General features: G+C 43.2%; 1 protein-coding gene across 2 annotated transcripts; it reads left to right on the top strand.

The window, feature by feature from the left end:
• Positions 1-1,495: 1,495 nt before the first annotated feature.
• On the top strand, positions 1,496-21,889 carry LOC110982178 (scavenger receptor cysteine-rich domain-containing protein DMBT1-like). Of its 2 annotated transcripts, XM_022240433.2 has the most exons (16): positions 1,496-1,814; positions 6,129-6,335; positions 7,181-7,315; positions 7,956-8,279; positions 8,896-9,219; positions 9,895-10,224; positions 10,829-11,152; positions 11,857-12,045; positions 12,211-12,348; positions 13,859-14,176; positions 14,600-14,926; positions 16,557-16,892; positions 17,623-17,961; positions 18,529-18,849; positions 20,406-20,732; positions 21,186-21,889. In XM_022240433.2, the coding sequence occupies exons 1-16, from the start codon at positions 1,754-1,756 to the stop codon at positions 21,530-21,532; spliced, it is 4,347 nt and encodes a 1,448-aa protein (XP_022096125.2). In that variant the 5' UTR covers positions 1,496-1,753; the 3' UTR covers positions 21,533-21,889. The 2 variants fall into 2 exon arrangements, with proteins under 2 accessions (XP_022096125.2, XP_086994144.1); XM_087138018.1 differs by lacking the exons at positions 1,496-1,814; positions 6,129-6,335; positions 7,181-7,315 and having other exon boundaries at positions 8,151-8,289.
• The last annotated feature ends 1,507 nt before the right edge of the window (positions 21,890-23,396 follow it).

Below are 23,396 nucleotides of genomic sequence, written 5' to 3'. Positions count from 1 at the left end.
TTTAGATCTTTGATCGCCGCGTGAAGTTGTTTATTTGATCATGACAATCGTACCTTTACAAAGGTCATGAACAATCTCTGGTGGTTCGTTTGTTCGACCTAATAGTTATCAGGTGTTTTTTTAGTGTTAGCAATCAAAAGGTAGGGTACAGAAGTCTCAATCGCTCCATATCGTTGGGCTGTCGAAAGCCTTCCTGTAAAATAGCCTTTGTGCTGACTACAGACTATCCGCAGTGCTTATTGTATAATGTACAGAGCCATCAGACCTTAGTGTATGCGCGCAACGGCTGCTCACTGTATCCCAGAAAGGTAACAGTTCCAGTTTGAATAAGAACTTTGTTGAATACCCTCCAATACACAGAATACATGTATTTCACAAGTCTGTCGATAAATAGCCTGTCTCGTTGAACAACAACAAGCAGGTGGCACCAATAATTATCGATTCACTTGCTCTCTGGTACAGGAAGCCATTATAACAACAGTGACAACAAGAAAAACAACACCACACACTCATCCAAATTATACGCATTTGACAGCGAATTTTTCTGCTGTTTGGAAAAATGCATTGTAAAAATGCAAAGTCTGTTTGTTGTTTGATTTCAAGTACCGATACGTTAAGTGACCTATAGCATATGTTTACTACGCCACACATCTTTGTTCGTACTTTTAATTAAAGGTTACTTCCAAGGTTGTGGTGATTTGTAATTTAGTACCAGATCCTTAGCCTACGTGGTAATTGCAATTGTTTCATAAGCAAATTTAACTGTCGACCACAAACGCCCTGTCTCCCCTCTGATTCAAGAAGTTTGGGATCAATTAGGGAGATATTCTATGAATCAACTGGTAAATTCCAGGGAAATGGGGTACATGTTTATAATCCTCCCCTTTTGTCCAAAGATGGGTAGTTGGATCATTCAGCCTCACTTCTTCGTGCCGACAAAAAAAAAAGATTTTGATTTTTTTTCTAACTTCAAAACAGCCAAAACTTACTAGATAGTTCCGAAAAAGGAAGAAAAACACAAAATCTTGAAATGCGCCGTTTGGAAGTAACGTCAAAAGGTGTATAAGTACAGTATACTGTATCGTGCATGCACGGCGCCGCCCCGTGTTTACACACGATGTACGCCTGTGTTTGTCCCCAATCCCCCCATGTCTTGGCACTGCTGGAGAACCAGTATAGAAACTTGAGAAAACCAAACTCGGCTGCCATGACGAACCCTGCAATTTACTCCAATAATCTGAATTTATTTGCGAATGTCCAATCAGTGAAAAAAAATGTAACCTTAACCAAATTCACTGTTGGAATTTCAAGCTCTTCGGTTATTGAGCATCGATCGTTTCAACCAAAAACACATGAACACAAAAGAATATGATGGTCAGCCAGACTACTCATAGAGTACGGAATCAACTAGACCTGATAAGGGCGACATCACCCACTTCATCCACCCACCACCACGTCACCCACTTCAGCCACGATAATCCACACGGTTGCCTGGGTTCACGGTGTATACACTGAATGTGCAGGGATGGTTTCGCCAGACAGAAACTGGCCTGGACAGTCAGTTGCTCTCATTATCTGGGCGCGTGCCAGAAACTCCTGGCACGCCGACCTGCAGGCAAGCCACCATCTGTCGTCGTAGGACGTAGCTGGTTGTCAGTCTATTTCCTCGAATTAGGACGAAGTTACGAGACGTCTTTTTGTGTGAGTTATATTTTTTCTCTGATTGCTTCGGGCAGACAGGACCTTCTTTGCAATGGAGATTCTAACAGTCATCATGCTGATCCTTTCAGTGCTTGGAGGGAAGGTCATGCCAGGTAAGTGCAAAAAGTAGAAAACGAGCAACACTGCACTGTCTTCGGTTTTTGTGTTTGATTTCGTTGAGAAATAAAACAAATTGTGAGTCCTGTTCGGTGTTTTATGCTTACTGGGGGAAGTGAAATTCTTAAAAATATGGATATGTCCAAAACCTCTCTGATTCGTTTTGTACTCACCACTCCCGTCGTTAGCCCGCCTCCAATATAACAGATGAAGGATTTGCCACCACAATTAGTTGACAATTTTCTATTGGAGACAACTTCTGACGGTCTTTCGAATTAGGCTACCGATGACAACGTGGGCTTGGATCAGTCTAATCAAATCCAAATATACAGATTTCGTACCAGTTTTGCAGAAGTCGAGCTCAGTTTGAGAAGTTGAGTTAGACTTTACTTGATTATGCAACATCGGCGAAAGAGCCGGACTCAAGCTCGATCGTGATGACACAAGCTTATAGCTTACTCCTGACTTGTAGATAAAGTATTTCCATAATATAGCGTACAAATTTGACACATAATTCTGACAGAGATCTCAATATTTCCAGGCTAGCAAAGCTATAAACTTCAATCCCGAAATAGACATATGCGTTAACAGGAAAATCTCTCTATTTCCATCAGGCGTGCACGCCCAAACTACAAAATAATCTTTGGTTCTATTAATTTCTTGCAAGCAACGCATGCAGGACGCAAATCGTGTTCTTAACCGTGAGGATTATACGGTATCGCATTTCGTAAGAGTTTGTGCTGGTGCTGTAGCGTTGAGGGGGCTCCACATGTACTTTGTATGCGCACAACATAAGTGAGCAGTGGTGACATGTTTTCAAGAAAGTCCCGCTCATGAGATTGTAGGACGATTGCTCGTGTCTGACCACGCTACTTTAAATACAAAATGGCTTGGATCGTAAAAAATAATGAAATGAAACACTTCAAATCAGCTGTACCGAAAGTAGCCCTCATCATCATCCGATGGGAAGTCTATGCCAGGCTACTGAAGATGCAGAATGAATGGCTTAGCAACAACGCAGAGTAGACAAGGTCATGCAGACAGGATAGACTCAAAGTGCTAGCTTCCAGGACGCCATGCAATTTGTCTACTGACCCACAGTCCTCTTCAGCCCTCCTTGTGCAGACGGGTGAAGGCTCATCACAGACTGGGCCAAGATCCAAAAGAAATGGGCTAAACACTTTGATTGCATTCATCCTCCGTTGATGATGAGGCCATTCAACGCTCCTCACAGGTCCCAGTCACCCCTGAACTAGACTCATCACCCAAGAAGGACTAGCTTAAGGTGCTAGTGAGAGTTGTAGCGGCCCGTCACCGCTACGTCCGAACCGATTGCCGGGAGAGACACCCCCGTGTTCCTCAACATACCTTTGTCTTGCTAACTAGCGCCAGTCTTCCCCGTCTCTACGTTGAGCCAATGGTACATAGTGGTGCGGCGATTCTATCGTTGCACTCATCACATTGCGGTCTGAGCGGCAGTGCGGTCAGTACACCGGCGCTGGCCCCGTCCAGCTACTGCTAGTCACCGTGGTGGCCCGGGACTGCTCCCACCACGGCCCGGTCCGATGAGTGTAGCCTAGCTGTGCGATGCTACACACCTGTACCGTACCCACTCCGTCTGAATTGCAATGGTCCTGCCAAACCGTAATTCAGTTACACTTGCATACAACTTCGCCTCTCTGTAACTTTGCCCTGTATGTGTTGTATTATGTTAAGCTACACCTTCTTCAAACCCACATTGAACTTTGATGAAGAGAAGTGAGAGCAATAAACCAACCATACAGTTTGACTGTCACCCAAACCCCTTGTATCCCGTCCACCTTTAAATAAATTGCTGACCCCAAATATCCTATCCCGTAGACACTAGTAAAGTCCATGCTACCTCGACTTGATATTTAGGGAACGCAACAACATCAACCAGGTGATGGGTAGCAACCGCAACCCGATGATGGGCGCAACCTTTATTTTCGGGTGTACCATCCCGTCTCTCATCTATAGTTAGGTCAACCTTCCCGCCATATCATATGAACCAATATTATTTTGAACACTATTAACTGTCTTATTCTGGGAAAGCTGCAACCACCCACGCCTTGTGTACTCTCTACATCATGTACTAAACTGTTACATTTATGTCCGCCTGGATGTATTATTTGCCAAGGAACGCTCTTGGGAAAATAAATGCACCGTCCTGAGCAAATCAGTGTTATATCGGCGGCATACACAACTCCAAATATACACTTTTCGAGCTCAATATCGAAACTCCCTTCCATCCTTAAAAACACATCCTGGGATAGGCGAAGAAAGATAAACCCTGGCTATTGTGTTAAGGGGGAAATTTCTCTGAAAAAATTCCTATCCGACCCCCCGGCAATCGAGCAGGTAGCATCGTACTAACTAACTCAAGTGTCATTTCTCTCTTGGGACTCGTAATTAACGAATAAATTATACTGAGTAAACTCAGTAAGGCAAAATTCCAAATATTCTCTAAATGTATGGTCTTGAAAAATGCTTTAGCCAAGGCTGCCCCCCTCAATTTTTTAATGAATGCGAACAGACCATGCATCCCACCTTTTACGGCACTTTCCGCTTCACTACCTTCCAATGAATTGCCACATAACTTGCATGACTCACACCAACAGGTGCTCTTATACTTGTGATGAGATGACGATTCTGCTAAGAGAATTAATCAGACCCTAATTGGTGATATATTCGCTCTGATGTAAAACCCACTGCTGCCCCAATGTAGGCCTATTGTTGGAAACGCACTGGCCGGTGTTCCGGCGACTTGGCCTGAGATGTCCCCGATAGGCCCGGTCTGGCCTGATGGCTCTCCGCCTGGGGCCTGTCGCCTCAGCATTGCTTCTGTCGGTTCTCATCGACGGTCAAATACTGGCCTCTGCATACTGATGAGGGCAGTTCCACTAGCTATGTCCGAATTCTCGACACCAAATACCTGGCACAGGTAAGCGGTTCGTGTTCCTCTGCTGGGGTTTTGAGGCTTGGCTAACTGAGCTATGCCCCTTGCCCCTGGTTTCCTTTTTCTTCGAAGCACCTGTGACTCAGAAACGCCTCCATCTAGGTCCCAACCGTGACTGCCTCTGGATGTTGTTGCTTCCTCAAGAAGATTTACTCATGCATCTTGGGCACTGCAGACTTAGTCTATACATCTTCTTGCATTGGCCTGTGTGAGCAGCTTTGGGTAGCATTACCAACCGATCACTGACTTGGCAAGCTTAGGCTACTGTGTAACTTGATATTTGCGATCTCTCGTGTACACGATTTAGTGTGATGTAGCGGAATCTGTGCTGTCTTTCTTAACTGTAAGTGTTACACAGAATTTTCCATGGAGGATATCCCTTCCATGCCTTTGGCACTATAGCTGGCAGATCCTCCTGAGATGTAGGCTTACACATGTACCCCTTGGACGGGAAGAGAGGAATATTACTTTTTCGACTTCTCTTCAATGGCTGTTGCAACACTCTCAAAGTGGATAAGTTGTCAGACCATGAAGAGCTTTCACCAAACTGAATTATTAGGGAGTATCATCGTTCTCTGGCCCCGAGGCAAAGTGTGTTATAGCATCTTATTATCGGATGGCAGTTTGGCCCTCCTGTCTGTTCAGGAGTCTCACAAACATCGGACATATTAATTTGTCTCTTAGCGCTAGGGCTGGATTGTTCCTTGCGGTCGTGCTGTCCCACAGGCCAGCTAGCTCCCCTGGAGTAGCACAAAGTTTTACCGTGGGTACCACCCTGCGTCTTGTGATGTGCATGCATGGGCCCCGTTTAGCTCTGCCTTGTGTTTACAATTTGTAATGATGGGTTGTGAGCGAAGAAGTTGAGTCCACAAAAGGCCACCTAAAATTACAAACTGCCGAATAACAAAACCATGGGAATAGAAAGTTTGGTGACCTGGTGGTGGTTTTGATGTTTTAAATTGGTGGTGGGAATAAATACCTGTAAATGATAACATCAAGCAGTGTTGAAAGTGTTAGATTTTCAAGGAGCAGAAAGGTAGAGTTGGTGATCCCCTGGATCTCTACAGTATTAATGACACTATTTGTTAATGAGGGACACGTCACTCAAAACTGAAGAGCAGAAAGTTTTAAATCTCATGAGTAATGTTCTCTTTCAAGGTGGAATGTAGTTTAAATCTAATAGATTTAAACTGTTGTTACATCTTACTTTGAAAAAGGAATTCTAACCCAAGGAAAAACAAATTGGAAGAAATGTTGCTGGGGTAGAAGTGCCCTCTTCGATATTTTAAAGTAAGAAATCTGAAAGTCCATATTTTCTTTTTCTGCACCAAAGGAGGGTCAGGAGAGAGCTTGGATGAAGGCAGCATTCGACTGGTTGGGCCAGAGTCTAACATGGGGCCAGTCGAGGTGAACTATAGCGGTGCCTGGGGAACCATCTGTAGTGACAACTGGGACATCGAGGATGCCAATGTGGTGTGCAGACAGCTGGGCTTTCTTGACGGGGCAGCAAGAACAGCAAGTGGTGCTGAATTTGGTGAAAGTAAATTACGCAGTTAAAATTCACAGTACCATGGGAAGATGTGCTCAGTTTGGAAGACAGTTTTGAACTAAATTCATTTCAATTCTTTTTAAGTTACAATTGCTGCCTGTGTTTGATGAAAATCATCACTCTTCTGCTCGTTCATCCAACTAATCTTGAATTATCAAACAAATGATGAATGTTTATGTGTTCTATGATGAAGAAAATTTTAATAAGATGAAGGCGTATAATCAGTATTTGTCACTGACACTTCCTTTGAAGAAATCTCAAACATTTGTTTTGTATAATGCCTACGCAGATCCTGACTTTTTGCAAATCGCTCTGATTGTAATTGGCGCTTCAACCAGACGTTCTTGTGCATCTGACAAATTTCTTTAGTTGTCTTACAGCATATTTTATTTCTTTATTTCTTTCCATGTATTAGCAGCACCATCATCACATGCTCAGAAAATTTGTCTGTCCAATCAAGGAATGGCATTCAGCGTTAGCGCCGGCCTTATGTGGGAAGGGCAAAGAGAAAGAACCGCCGTGTAGTGCTGAAAATATTAACAGTATTTCCTACATGTATTAGGACACATATATTCCATTGAGAGGGCATTGAGGACAGAATATCTACTTTTGTGGTTTTGCCATGTACAGTGTTAGAGTTAAAAAATTCTGATTATTCCCTGAAAATGTCTTCTAATATTAAACCTCTTCATTTTTCTTTTGTATGATCTGAGTTGCGAAAAATAAGCCTACTTCACCAAATGACTCCATAATTTTTAGCTTTGTCTGTCAGTGAGAATTTGTGGGTGGGATAGAAAATTGAAAATAAAAAAATTGCATCTGGTGTTGCTTTAAAGGCAAGGGACCAATCCTTGATGAAATTCATTGCACGGGCACAGAAAGTAGACTTGCCGATTGTCCGAGTGCAGGATGGGGAAATGGTGACTGTGGTCATAGTGAAGTCGCGGGAGTTGTTTGTATACCGGACAAGGGTGAGTGTAGCTATTTTGCGTCCAACTAATGATAAACCCTCGAGCTATCTCAAGGTTGGTCATACTTAAATTGGTAAGATAGTTTGAACTATATATAAAGAGAAGGTAAACACAAACCCCCAAATGAGCATAATGTTTGCAGATATTATGTTTTCAAATATTGAGACTGCACAAAGTTGACTGGCATCCTTTTGCAATGTTTCTTCCAAATTTTAATGACACTGTATTCACATTTACACGCAAAATAACTCTTGTAAAGTAAACTATGTGCTGAAGCCTATACTCACCATACTTGTTTGTGTAATAGAGCTTTTTACTGAAAACATGCGATTCAACCTGGCAGTTTCATTTGATCTCTCAGAACATTCACACCAACGTGCAATACAGGTACACCGGTTCTTGTAGAAAGAACGAAAAGGGGAAGTATTGGATATGGTGTCACACAGTCTTCCACATCAGAACACTGTGAAACACAACTTGTTGACAGCAGTTGAAACTATCAAAAGAATCAAGGTGTCATATGGGGATAAACATCGGTCTTGAAGCTTTGTGCAGCCAGAAGGCTCGGAAATGTTTCATTACTCGTCGCAGAATTTTGAAGAGTGCAGATTATTACCCAACTTTCTGTTGGCATTCTCAGAGCCTGATGTGACAGTGCGCCTTGCTGGCGGCACGGATGACAATGAAGGGCGGGTGGAGGTGTACTATCAAGGAGAATGGGGCACTGTTTGTGACGAAGACTGGGATATGACTGATGCTGATGTGGTCTGTAAGGAGCTAGGTTTTGCAAATTCGTCGGAAGCACCCAGAGGAGCCAGGTTCGGGGAAGGTACAGGACAGATTCTGTTGGATGGTGTGGCCTGTACGGGAGATGAATCTAGACTGGAAGACTGTCCAAACAGAGGTTGGAGAGAGGAAAACTGTGGGCATGATAAGGATGCAGGAGTTGTTTGCCTGATTTCTGGTTTGTATATGTATGTACAACTTGTAATGATGGCTTGCATAGCCTGAGGAAGAAGTTATTTACACATTAAAAAACCAAACTATAAATCTTTTCTGTTCGCTTATTTTGTACCCAAGAAAAACAAAACTTGAGGAAATCTTGCTGGGTTGGAAGTGCAATATTTTTCTTGATACACTCTGTCCTCAGGATGTAGCATAGCTAAACGTATTTAAACAGAGAGACTGTCTACGCTGCTGAAGTGTTAAATAGAAAAAGTGAGATTCAACATACTCTATACTAAGCTGTTGTGTTATTTACACTGGTTCCTATCGGAAGTGGGTTGTGATGACACTGATGCAATCAAGCCTCATCAATAGAAACACTTTCAATACTGCTTGTACGAAAAAATGTTAGGTCACATACGTTTGAGCTGTCTTCCACATTAGAACACTGAACATGCTGCTGAGATCAGTCGACAATATCAATCAAGATGTCATTGCCAATTGAAACGCCAGGACAACATTTGAGTAGTCTTGAAGTTTGTGCCACTAGCAGGAAATCTAAGGGTCACACCAGTCAGTGGGAATTATGAGAAGTACAAATACATGTAACTGCAACTTTCGGTTTGTATTCTCAGAGCCAGATGTGACTGTCCGCCTTGCTGGTGGTGTGAATGAAAGTGAAGGGCGCGTGGAGGTCTACTACCAAGGCAGATGGGGCACCGTCTGTGATGGTGGTTGGAATATGACGGATGCTAAAGTCGTCTGTCGACAGCTAAATTTCCTAGGTGCCAAGGAAGCCATCAGTGGAGCTCGGTTTGGGAAAGGGACAGGAAAGATTCTGCTGGACAATGTGGCCTGTTCAGGACATGAATCTAGACTGGAAGACTGTCCAAACAGAGGTTGGGGAGTGGAAGACTGTGGGCATGATGACGATGCAGGAGTGATTTGTCTAACTTCTGGTATGCATATGTACAATTTGTAATGATACATTTGCATAGGAAGAAGTTATTCAGCTACTTAAATAATATCCACTCTTAATCGCACACTGCTGAACAAAAAAAGAAATGTGCAAAAGGAATGTTTGGTGTGTCAGTTGCATGTCATATTGATTGCATAATAAATGCTTGAAATGATAACTTTAGTAGGTAGAGTGCTGAATGAAGAGATAGAGTAAAAGTAGAGTTGTTGAGTTTTGAAATCTTGTAATTATGTAGTAAATTTCAAGCAGGATATAGTCAACCATCTTACCCAAGGAAAGACAAACAGAAGGAAATCTTGCTCGGGCGAGAGTGCCTTGTGCACTCTTTCTTCTCAGCTAGTCCCTTCTTTAGATATGCAAACACAAAACCAATAAACAGAAAGACTGTAAATCTGCAAAAAATAATGGATAGACTGAACGGACTCACACTCTTTCTCATTGGAAGACTGTGAAGCAGGCATTGCTGAATAGATTCAACCTATCGAAGGTGTCCATGAAGATATCACGGCAATGCAAACTCCAGGAGCACGTTAGGATTAATATTACCAGTGGTGAGGCAGTTTATGCTAGGTATACCAAAGATGACACCGGTCGATGTGGAATTGCAGAATGCACAAATTATATTCTTCAAGTTTCTGTTTGCATCCTCATGCAGATCCTTACGTGAAAGTGCGCCTTGCTGGTGGCATGTACGACAATGAAGGGCGTGTGGAGTTCTACTACATGGCGGGTGAATGGGGCACGGTCTGCACTTCTTCATATTGGAACACGTATGAAGCAACTGTTGCGTGTAGGCAGCTAGGTTTTGCAAGTGCAGTGGAAGCAACCACTGGAGCCCGGTTTGGGGAAGCTACAGGGTATTATTCACTGGATTACGTGAGCTGTGATGGAAGTGAATCTCGTCTTGAAGAGTGTTCATACAGATGGAGATATGGATCAGACTGTACGCCTGATGAGGTTTCTGGAGTGGTTTGCCTTCATTCTGGTATGTACGTGTATATGCACAAAAAACTTGGATGGGAAAAAATAACGCTTGGTGTGCCAGCAGTTGTTCTGTTTGTTTTGATGAATAAATAATTTCTTGCAACAATAAATTTGACTTTGAGCAGAACGCCGAAAGTATTAGACCTTCACATTGAACATTAAATGCTAAAAGACAAGACGACCCACAAAGCTAGAGAGCAAATCGGTTGAAATCTTGTGTGCTGGAGGATCCCTTTCAAGGAAGGATGTAGTTCAAATCCACTCAGTTGTTTCTTACTCTAGGAAAAGCAAGAAGGAAGAAATTTGCAGGAATGGAATATACAGAGACAATACAGGTGCACTAGTTCCCACTGTTAAGCAAGAACAAAAGTGGATGAATCAGGATGATTGATGACACTGAATTACATGGCTGAACAGTCTTCCACAAATACACATTGTTATAAAATGTGGAAACTACTGAAAGTGTCAGAAGGGGTAACATTGCCAAGATACAACATTTAAGGACTAAAATTACCAGTGGTCTTGCGGTTTTTGCAGGGTAGCCAAAGGTCATGAGCAGTTGCATTGAAAAGTGCAAATAACTAACTGCAGTTTATATTCAACAGGACCCGATGTGACAGTGCGCCTTGCTGGAGGTATGAATAACCGTGAAGGACGGGTGGAGGTGTATCACCAAGGTGAATGGGGCACCGTCTGCGATGATGACTGGGATTTGGCAGATGCCAACGTGGTCTGCAAGCAGCTAGGTTTTGCAAATGCATCGGAAGCCCTTAGAGGAGCCAGGTTCGGGGAAGGTACAGGAGAGATTCTGCTGGACAATGTGGCCTGTGCTGGACATGAAGCTAGAGTGGAAGACTGTCCAAACAATGGTTGGGGAGTGGAAGACTGTGGGCATAGTGAGGATGCAGGAGTGATTTGCATTCGTTTTGGTAGGTCTGTACAAGTCGTAATGATGGTTTGCATTTGAAGAACGGGAAGAACCACTTCACCCACTAGAAAAAAAAATCTACCCTAAATTTCACACTGCCAAAAAAAAGTTGAAGGGTTTGTGCGTGTTTGCTGGCTGCTGTTCTGATGTCTTTTATTGATGGCATGAATAATGCTAATAATGGTTATAATTTATTAATGATAATAATTTTAGGCAGAGTGCTCAAAGCATTAGACTTTCAAGGAGAAGAAATTTATCTCCGGATCTCCTGGATCCCTTTTTGAAAATGAAACACTAATTGCTTATTTATGACTCAAAAACTGGATTTTAGCATAGGTTTGCTTAAGTACTTCACAAGATGCCCTTCAAGGTGCGATGTATTTCAAGTTTGTTTATAGTTGATAATTACCCAACAAACTAAATACTCCAGGAAAAATAATCGAGCAAGGGTGGAGGTACCCTTTCTTATTTTTATGCTTAATACTATCACCTGTTCTTTCAGAACGCCACAGCATCCTTAACAGAACGATCCCATAGTGTACCCACAAATCCTTATATATGTACAACTTCCACCATGCAAAATTTCAAATCTTGTACCTTTATACTTTTATAAGAAACCGTCGTCTGCATATGCCACTGCCTTGGCTGAAAGTGTTGGTTAGAGTGTATGTAATTTCTGCTCTTGTCTGTCATTTGACATTGTAGAAGGTGACGGTGACATTCGACTAGTTGGTCTTGAGCCCAACCTTGGACGAGTGGAGGTGAGATACCGGGGCATTTGGGGGACTGTCTGCGATGACAGCTGGGATATTGAGGATGCCAATGTGGTGTGCAGACAGCTGGGCTTCACTAACGGGGCCGTGAGAGTGGCAGTGCTCGCAGAGTTTGGTAAAGGTACATGTACTTCAGTGTGTTTTTACTCATGCAAAGTTTGCCTCCACACTTCCAAAGTGAAGGTATACATCTGTAAACCCCCTGGAGAATTGAACAGTTGAGACATCGTAGTTGAAAAGAGCAACATGGGAAACAAGTGATACATGTGTAGGTTTTCCTTGATAGGTTTGGGTCCGATCTACCTGGATGAAGTTGCATGTACTGGCATGGAGAGCAGACTTGTGAATTGTTCTAATGCAGGATGGGGAACCAATGACTGTGGACATGCTGAAGATGCTGGCGTTGTTTGCATCCCCAATGAAGGTTCGATTTTTTGTTCCTAAAGAAATATAGGTTGCGTCACAGTGTTTTGCTTTAAGAATCTAATGTAGGTGCTGGTTTATTGTAAGTTAAAAAAAGCTTCTAAGCCACCAAAAATGCATCAGTGGCACAGGTGGCAGAAGCAGGGGTCCAGTGCCCCCCCCCACATTTTTCAACTTGGGGGCATGGCCCCCCATTTTTTGCAGGTCCTATAATTGGATGGGGCTCAATGGATCAAGCCTTGAATTGCTAATGCCTGATGGTCTAACAACTGCCCCCCCCCGAAAATTGTTCCGCTGCCTGTGATCAGTGGCATATATAGTGGTTAGTTGTCACATGGAGGAAGGAAAACAAGCGACTGAGGAAGTTCGTACGATTCCGTCTCCGGAATCACCCACATTGCCACTGATGAGTCCCATACGCAGGGACGAAAGCATGCTCTTGCTATCAAGAGGATTTGAAAAAGAGTCCTCTACTTGCACCACCTGTCAACCGACAAATGAACCAAAATTAATGATTGGTTTCGTTCTTATGTCCGCTCATAATCCAACTTTTGGACATAAAAGGCCAGATTTCACATACTCCAACCAGGAGTTATTGCAAGTCACCAGAGACGAAGTGTCACTGAATGGGAAAGTACCATCACCTTTTCACAAGGAACAAACACAAGCAAGTGCGTGAACTTCTTCCTCCATGGTTGTCGCCGGGTTGGCAGTTCTGACACTGCTGTTTATATCCCTCATACCTTGATGCATTCAGTAGGGCTAGAAACTGAAATATCAGGCAAAGCTCCTACATTCCTGCTTGACGCACATGTCAAACATTTTTTGAAACTTATTCTGTTGAACCTGCCTGTTTTAGTCATCACACCCCCCAAAATTGTGGACGATTATGACATTATTCGAGAAGACAAACTCCTCTGTCGTTGGCCCACATTTAAAGGGAGATAGATACTTTCCTTTTCATATACCATTGAACCTTTGTACGGGTTTCCCTTGAGAAGTCTGGCCGCATTGTGGAGAATGTGTTGCCTCTTAATTGCTCTGTCGAAGAAGCTTGACATAGGTCTCGGCCAGTTGACAGAACCAGTGGCATAGCAAGGGATTTTGTTTGGGGGCTGTGCAAGAGTAAATTGGCCGACTTGTAACTTGTTTGCCACGTGATCTGTGGTACACTACATTTCATGCTTCAGGGGCAACCCTGACGGCCGACGTATATCGTTTATGTACTAAGTTTCTATTCATTTGCCAACCAAAATTATATTTGCTGACTGGAATTAATTATTTGGATGTGCTGCACCCCCTTACTACATGCCCCCGGACAGAACTACAGCCGGTAGCAGCATTTGGCCTTCAATGGTGATATACCCAGGGTCACTCCGCTTTCTTGTCTGCTGCGTGGTCTTCCTTCATGTGGTGATTCGACTGTATCAGATGGTCTTCAGAGGCATTGGAATTGATCAGTAAATATTGTGAGATTTACAAAATTCATTTGATGATGACTTTTTCATCAGAGCCTGATGTGACAGTGCGCCTTGCCGGCAGCGAGAATGATAACGAAGGACGGGTGGAGGTCTACTACCAAGGTGAATGGGGCACCGTCTGTGATGACGAGTGGGATATCACTGATGCCAATGTCGTCTGTAAACAGCTAGGGTTTGTAGGTGCCACAGAAGCTGCCAGTGAGGCCAGGTTCGGGGAAGGTACAGGATATATTTTGCTCGACAATGTGGCCTGTACAGGGGAGGAATCAAGACTGGAAGACTGCCCAAACAGAGGTTGGAGAGAGGAAAATTGTGATCATAGTGAAGATGCTGGCGTGATCTGCAGTGGTTCGTACTGACAAAACATTCGATTACTGCTTTCATATGTGTCAAAACATGAGTTTAAGTATTTGTCTAAGTCTAAGTTTTTGTTTTAATTGTTAATGTTTCTCGGTAAGAAAGAAATTTCTAGTGGTATCATTTGCATATCTTTTAGGAATCGTGTAAAATTAAAAAAAGACCCTCTTCAACTCTATTTCTACAAGATTACTTTTGTCATTTTCAGGAAATACTTAAACAAGTCTAGCTAGGCCTACCTATTTTAATCAAGTTTCGACTCAGTGTGCCAAAGACAAAAACTACCAAAATTTCCTAATTTCTCAGTTTTAAATGTTACATATTGCTTGTGTGCTTTGCGCTGGATTACTTTAGAATTTGTATCCTCCATGTCGTTCACTTGTCTTAATTTAACACTTTGTCTGTGCCTCATAGCAATGGGCAGCCAGGATATTCGCTTAGTCAGCGACAGTGGCAATCCATGGGAAGGCAGGCTGGAGGTCCAACATGACAACCAGTGGGGGACGGTGTGTGATGACAGCTGGAGCCTCAACAATGCCCGGGTGGTCTGCCGCATGCTGGGCTACCCTGGGGCAGCGGCTTTCAAAACCCTGGCGTTCTTTGGTGCAGGGGCAGACCCGATCTGGATGGACAATCTGAGGTGCAATGGAGACGAGGCCACGCTGCAGGAATGCACATTTGCCGGCTGGGGCATCAACGATTGCAGCCATGCCGAAGATGTGGGTGTGATTTGCCTGACTGGTAAGCACAGCTGCTGCAGGCCTCATCCCTGGTTGATTTGTACATGAGCTTCAAGTTCAACCCTTGCCTTATCGAGGCAATGAACAGAGAAACTTAAAGCAAAATTCAGACTTTGAAAACTTTTTACTCATCCTAATAACACACGGAAAAAATCAGGAGTTCTGAAGTCTCTTTTAAGCTACACCAGCCCTTCAACTAGATTGTAAAGTGCATTGATTTATCCATGCACCTTCACCATCTCATTTTCATTTTGGTGCCCCAAAGGATCCTGAACTGATACATTGTGTAGACATGTGGCCAAATGGTTAAGCTAGGTTTGTAGCTCTTGTGATCATAGGGTTCGGATCCAGTAACTGGTTACATATGTCATAACCTTGGACAAGTCGCTTTACCTCTGCATGCCAAGGAGTATGTGGGTGCCTGAGGGCAGAGATGATTGTGTTTTGCTGTTGTGACAAATATCGCAGCACTGAGCTGTGTTTCTCCCAGGGACCTGAGACAAAATTTCAAATTTTTATGCATCATTTAAATTCTAAATGTCTTAAAAATTTTAAAACTTATTTAAAAATATTTTCCCCTATTTTTGAACACTGTTAGCATCAATGTCAAAACACTGAACAGGAAGTCATACCTATTTATACATTATTTGTTGGTTTGCCAAGGAGTATGTGGGTGCCTTTTGTGACAAAGGGCCCACAAGAGATGTCAGTGACAGCTTTGAAAAGTAACTTTGCGTCATAGAAATTATATAGAAACTAGAGCGCTAACTTCTCATTCTCCACGCAGAGAAAATTTGGCGCTGTCCTGGCCTGGGCGCAGACACTTTGGAATCCACATGCGTGTTTGTAGAACATTTGAAATCAGATAGAAAGAATATCAAGTTATGTATTTTAAATGCAACGCACAAGTACAGCATAAGTGAATGTCATCGCATCTTTTGAATAAGACATACACACACCATACCATAGAGCTTTATTAAATGGCACCTGTTCATTTACATCCATTGCTGATAATTTTAATACAGTCATTCCCTAACATTCGAGCAAGGTCGTCCCATCCAATTCCATATGCATGTCTTTCGATGGCTGTTTGGATGGACAAAAGTCATTCCTTTAAATCAGTCAGTGTTAAATGAATTGACGGCTCTGGACCAGTGGCTGTTGTGTGCATCGGGTACCGATAACATCCGATTTCAAAAAAAGTCATGGCAATTAAACTTCATGTGCAGTGCAAGTGCGCACGCGTTTCCTTTTTTCTTTTTGGGCACCGTAGAGCAGAATGAAACGCTTATTGACTGATTGTGCGTTCATGTTGCTTGTGTATCGGCTTTGTTGACGGATCGTTGTAGAACACAGACACAGATATGCAAATGGCTGTACACAAGCCCTACAAAATTTCGAGTTTTCCATAGGTTTGTGCACAAACATGGATGCACCCAGCAGGCATAAGTTTGTACATGAGTCAGCGCTCTGGTTTTTATATAAAGCTCTATGCTTTGCGCGCTGTTTCATGGCGGAACAAACTATGCCTTAAGCTAAATACAGCTTCACAGGAATGGAGATGTTGATCAGCAGTTGATAATTAAATTAAGTATCTTGAAACTAAGACTGCTCTTTTTCATGTTGACGAGATGACAGCTTAGAAGTCCGGCTGGTTGGTGAAGATGCTACGGCCATGTCAGGTCGTCTGGAGGTTATGTACCAGGGTACCTGGGGCACGGTCTGTGATGATGACTTTGGCCTGCAGGACGCTGACGTTGTGTGCCGTCAGCTGGGCTTTGCAGTGGCAGAGATGGTCCTGAAGGGTGAGCAGAATCCATTTGGCAGGGGGGAGGAAGACTCACCGATCCACATGGACAATGTGGCATGCACAGGCAAAGAAGGTGGGCTGAACCAATGCCCATTCCAGGGCATTGGCATCACCAACTGTGATCACAGTGAGGATGTCGCCATCACCTGTGCAGTAGGTAGGCTGCCAGATTCTTTAGCCTCCAAAATTTTATAACACATGTTCTTTGTGCTTAACATCGCATTACGTCATTACTTTACTATTCCTTTGTACTTGCTGCAAATGAAAACTGACAAATATATTAGAGAGAGATTTCAGAGCTTTGAAATAATGTTTTAATTGTTTCTCCTGGCTCCTCATTGACTGTGATGTTGATGTTGTCATTTATATCAAGCATTTTAACTTCACTGGTCTGCAGCGGCTAAATGTTCACTCTGTAGACTCCAGTGCTGGAGTCGAGTCCATCACAAGTCCTTTCACAAGTCCCTTCACAAGTCCAGTCGTGATTAGGGTGAATGCTGACAAAAGAATGCACAGTTCATTGCTTGTAAATGGGCTCAAGACAGAATGACCTCTGATGGACTTGCAGGGACTTATAATAGACTCGAATACAACATTGATAGACTGTACGGAATGGATATCTTTGATAGGCACGGGCCTACACGGTAACAAACAGTTGACTGCTGTGATTTTGGACGGGCTTTTATGGTTTTGGTGTAAAAATGTCATCCTTCTTCCCAGCAGTTGAAAATCTTTCAATACAGTAACCAAATGAAAATGGTCTAGTTGTTCTGGGTATGAATGTTTGGAATGATATGTGATAAAATTATCCATCCAATCACAGGGTAGTCTTTCTGGGAAGGTGCACTTACAATCTGGCACATATTGTCTATTGTTGATTTCTGCAGAAGTCCCACCCAGCGAACATGATGAAGGTGAGGTTCGTCTGATTGGGGGCTCATCAGAGACGGAAGGCCGCGTGGAGATCTACCACCTCAACCGCTGGGGCACAGTGTGTGATGACTTCTGGCAAATTGCTGATGCTGAAGTAGTCTGCAAACAGCTTGGCTTCATGTCAGCCCTGAGGGCCGTCCATAGGGCCTCCTATGGACCAGGAAGGGGCCCCATCCACATGGATGATGTGGCCTGCACAGGAGACGAACAGCGGTTGATAGAATGCAACTTTCCTGGCTGGGAAATTGGCAATTGTGGCCATGACGAGGATGCTGGTGTCATGTGCCGACCAGGTGAAGATGTCATTCCTCAAAGTTGTAAACTGCCAATGGTTACGTACCTGCATGCTAACGTGAAAATAACGGTATAAGAGTTCATACAACAAACTTTCCTTTGTGGCTGTCACATTGATTTACTGTGTACTACATATATCCTGTGTACACTTAGTCATCCAGGTTTCCATTTTCTTCATATTTTGCATAGATTCATCATCTGTTTCATGTAAACATTAAGTGCATAACAGTCTCTTATTGTATTTGGAAATCAACAAAATTGAGGCACTGTTTTACTTTGTTGATACTGTATGGAGACTTAATAGTGTTTTCAGTCAAATGATGTTTTGGACTGCTACATTTTGTGCCAAATGGAATTTCAGCTTTAATATTTGCAGTTGTAATTAAATTTGTAAAAAAAAAAGAATTTAGTTGTGCAGAAAAGAATTTTCACCATTTTATTTGCAAAAGATTTATTTATCAAAAGTTTATGCCACCTCAGCTCCCCGGATCCCGAGGTATATATTTATTATAAATTGGACACTTATAATAAAACTTGTACAAGTTTTTTGTGTGTTAATTTTCAAGCTGTGGAAGGGGATCTTCGTCTGCAAGATGGCACCACAGACCGCGAAGGTAGAGTAGAAATCTACCATGAAAACCAGTGGGGGACCGTATGCGACGCTGGCTTTGATTGGTCAGATGCTGAGGTTGCCTGTCGTCAGTTGGGATTCCTGGGTGCCGAGGAGATGAAGCTGTCCGCATACTTTGGAGAAGGACAGGGACCAGTCTTCATGGACAGATTGGAATGTCGGGGATCAGAGAAACGACTGGCTGAGTGTGATTCCAGTGGGTGGTCCCGAACGAGCTGCCTGCACAGTGGCGATGTGGGAGTTATTTGCAATCCAGGTAAGAGGTTCATTAAGTCTAGGGTACAGGTGCTCTGCTGTCTCAAGTGTACGTGTAGACTGTTTATGGCTTCAGAATGTGTGTGCATAATTTGCTAGAGTAATTGATGGTGATTTGACGTGATTTTATGCTGGTGGCCATCTTTTTCTGCTCACAGGTTTAAGTGGAGATGTTCCTGGGGTGCTATTCGTATTTGTGGAGAAACTTTGATCCCGTCGTCAAGGGTGGATCCAGAAAGAAATTTTGAAGGCCAAACTTATTTGGGGTGGGGGGGCAGAAATTTGGAATTTTTTTCATGTATCGCTTTATGGCCCGTGAGGCTTCATTTGAGGGGTTTTTGCCCGCTTTTGGAAGGGTCACTGCTAGGTCACTGAAAGACTAAAGAAAGAGGTTCTTCATAAAAAATCTCCTTTCGGGGGCACCATGGCCCCTAGTTTGCCCTCCCTGGATCCGTCATTGGCTGTCAAGAGCGCACTAATGCCTGTACTTCCAAACTATAATGAAACAAGATGGTACAAATTCTGAGCAGATACAACAAATTAATTGTGCACCGCTAATTCTCAACTTAATGTCCAGAAAGCCAGACATGCCTGCATATATTGTATACTTGGTGTGGATATTCCTTTTGTTTTTGTTTAGTAAAAGTATTACTCTCGTTGACATAATGAACTCTGTTTTAATTAAGCTGCTTGACCGTTCCTCTTAGTCTCTCACTGGATGAACTCAACACCAAACTGCTTGTCATTTTAAGGAAAAGAAAATCTTATGTGGACCCATGCAAATCCACCAAGTGTCTCCGTAGGGCCTGTGCTGAGTGGACATCGTTTGCATGCAAGTCCACACAACAAATACCATGTCCTTCTGTATATTCTTCGCGTGTGATTGGCTCACAACAGCAGTGGCATTTACAGTGTCATATTCCTCTCTTCCCCCACTGAATAAACGACAGTGTCATTGCCACTGACCACGCAAAGTCCCACTAGAATCTTGGAATATCAATTAAAAGTGAATTATTTGTGGCCAGCAGTCCATATTGACAGTTCGATGCAAAGAAAACAATATAACCCCACTCCCCAAAAAGCTACCTTATAATTTTGTTTATATACCTACTTAAAAGATGATTTCTAGTCCTGTAGGGCTGATTTTTGATCCAAGTGGCTTCCATTATATTTGAAGGAGGGCACAATTGCACCTATCAATAATTTAAGTTGTAAGCCGTAGTTTGCATTTTGACGCCCCACCGAACCTGGAATTTTTTGCTGTTTGGGGTTTGTTTGGAAGTCCAATGCAGATATCCCTCAAAACAATAGTATAATAGTAGTGTCTTATTCACCATTTATAGAAAACAGAAGGTGCTTAGAATTTTAAAACTATAATCACAGACAAACATAAGGGGTCTTTGTACCTGTGTGAAAGTTCAAAAGAACAGATGTGGACATAGCAAGAACAATTTTCAGTAAAGTGTGGATGAGAGAGTGATGCAAAGAAAAGTTTGAAATTCATTATACACTTATGCATTTTGGTCTGACTGGTTTTTTTTTTGGGGGGGGTGCCAGTTGCCGAAGGAACTATCCGTCTAGCTCAAGGCCCAAATGGCCCCCATGAAGGCCGCGTTGAAATTTACCATGAGGGCCAGTGGGGCACGGTTTGCGACGATAACTGGGTCACAGACGCCAATACCCAAGTGGTCTGTCGGCAGCTGGGATATTATGGGGTACAAGAGGTCAAGCTGCTGGCATTCTTCCAGCGAGGGGAGGACCCAATTTGGATGGACGATGTCGCCTGTGCAGGTGATGAGGCTGGCCTGGCCGACTGCCCGTTTGCTGGGTGGGGAGTGAATGACTGTGGACATGCAGAGGATGTAGGGGTTGTTTGTCTGACAGGTAGGCCTCTGGGGGGGTGTAGGGAGACAATAGACTACACACGGGGCCAGTCTTATGCTTGAACCATGGATGAATTCCATGCTTGGACATGTGTTTCAGTTCTCCCTGATGTAAATTACCAAAGCACACCTGTGCTGTGAATGAGTATGAAGTAACTTTTTCACTTCATAGAGCTCCTGTGCAGTCCATGTTTCTTGATTCATTTGTTGCATTTATGTTACATTCTTTGAATATCTGATTTATTAAATTTTATTAAGCTGTTCACATTTGAATTAATTAGCAATTAGGACAGCCTCAGTGTATTCTGTAATTTGGAATGAGGAGATAGTGGTCTCTTAATAAGTAATTAGTAGTAATTTAATAATTTAAAAGTAATTTAATTGTGTAGTACAGGAGGAAAATTGGACAAGACTGATTAATCTCACCAGCTACTGGTTTCTTTCCGTCATAAAGAACCACCTCCCAGTGAGGGCGATATTCGTCTGACTGGAGGAGAGACAGAGCAGGAGGGTCGAGTGGAGGTCTACTTGCTTGGCAGATGGGGGACAGTCTGTGACGACGACTGGGACCTTGGAGACGCCTTTGTGGCCTGCAACCAGCTGGGCTTCCCACTGGCCCAGAGAGCCTTCGTTGGCTCTCACTTCAAGAGCACTGCCGAGCTCCCTTTCAATCTGGATAAGGTGCGTTGCTTTGGAGATGAGCAGCGCCTGGTAGAGTGCATCAACAACAGCTCTGACATCGCCTGCAGGGAGGACCAGACTGCAGGAGTTCGCTGTACTGCAACTTGCCAGACACCTTGAGTACCTTGAGTATCTTATCCAATCATGAAATTCCAAACAGTTTCTATTCTCTTAATGCTGGTCTGCCTGCAATGACCTTTCAAAGCAGGGAGTTTTAGCCTGTAACGAGTAGTTGGAAACATCAACCCGTAGAGGATAAAATATGTAGTTGGCCTTTTTTTAAGTAATTAACTCAGTTATTTACATTGCACTTATTAAGATCAGACCATCCAAAGCAAAAAACACCCAAGGAATAGTGTAAATCAGAAAGCTTATATTTTGCTCTTTTTCTGGTTTAATTCTACAGACCCTTGAAATATTGAAATGTATTCGACCTGAAATAAATAAATGGGCAAAGTTGCCATAATTTCTAACCAAGCTTCCTTTTACACGTATAGTTAAGTTTAAGTCTGCGTGGATGTTCTTTGACCTGAAACGCCACCAAAGAAATCTTCCTTAATCTCCCGAATTTATCAACTAGTGCTATCCTAGGAGTCGGATATACTTCTATATCAGGACTCCTCATAGTGATGGCTTTAAATACTGCTTAAACAACTGTTAATGGTTGCGTCACGGAAATGTTAATTTTAATAACGGCGTGGAAAAAAATTAAGAATTTTTCAAACTCCTGAACCCCCAAAATGTATTCAACAGCGCTCCAAAGGGAGAACAGTATCAATAAAAAAAAATATATATACTGCTCTGACTTCTGATTCTACATCAGAACTCAGCTTGGTGAGCTCAGCTTCACTTGAAATTGGGACCTCAGCGCATATGGCACTTGCCTTACCCTTGAGGAACACCCTTAAGATGTTACCCAACTTTGTCATCAGAGTTATGGGAACGAGTCTAGCAATGCTTTTAACTTGGCCTCCGTGTTCATTTGTGTAAATGTGTAAGGAGCGGCTAGAAGATGAAGGTAAATGAAGGGCGATGCCAACACCGAGTTCAAGGCACTTCAGTATTATTCTGCGGCAAAGGAGACAGCACGTTGGGTAATCCACGACCAGTCCAATTTGAAGTGGGTAAGCCAATTGTGACCAAACAATGCTGGCCCACTACTTTGAACAACATATTCAACGAATTCTTCTTGCGAAAAACCCGCTGGAGATATCTTGTTTCTTGTGCAGGTCTGCAGTATCACCGCAGTTGAGTGGATTCGAACTTCAAATACACAAAATGCCGCCACTAATCTGTCTTGGAGCTTATGGATGCTGTTGAACCTGTGGGAAGTTCCATATACGAATGTTTGTGCCACTCTAAGTATTCGCACTGAACGCGCTGCCATCCAACGTTTCGCCCACTGCATGCTAGCTTGCCCACACTTTTTAAAATCACGGTTATACGCGCAAGACAGGTGGTCAGTGTGGGTCGGATAGAGTACCGAAGTGAATACGTCATGTGCACAATTGTGTAAAAGGCATTACCACGAGAACCACCTCGTGAACCTACGTGTGCGCGTCCTCAACATCGTTCCCATGGGTACGATCTTGCAGCGCCTTATTGGTCCACACCCATTGATCTAAATTACCTTGTGCTACTGAAGGAACGCGCACGCAGCCTATAGAGTCGAAGTTGATTTGCCCTGTACTTTCTGGCTCACAGTGACGTCACACGTCAGTAAGGCGCTGTGTGCCCCAGCTTTATAATGCCCGTATCTAACGCATAATCACATGTATTCGGCAGCTAGCTTTTTCTTTGTCAAGACGTTGTCGCTGGCGTGGCTAGTTGTGGTTTGTGCGTTCCAGCTGTGGTAGCACTGCACAAAAATAATACGCGCCCATAGAAAACTGTGCAAAATCGGACCGAAATAGCGCCGCCTGTTGACTTTCGTGAAGAGGTTGGCCTCTGTTTTTTCTTACTGGAAAGATTATGGCCAGAAGAT

The sequence above is a fragment of the Acanthaster planci genome, linkage group LG06 (assembly GCF_054643075.1).
Source record: "Acanthaster planci isolate LZ-2023a linkage group LG06, COTS_SCS, whole genome shotgun sequence".
NCBI lineage: Eukaryota > Metazoa > Echinodermata > Asteroidea > Valvatida > Acanthasteridae > Acanthaster > Acanthaster planci.
The sequence above is the reverse complement of the archived record's forward strand: the minus strand, read 5'-3'. Positions and strand labels throughout refer to the sequence as shown.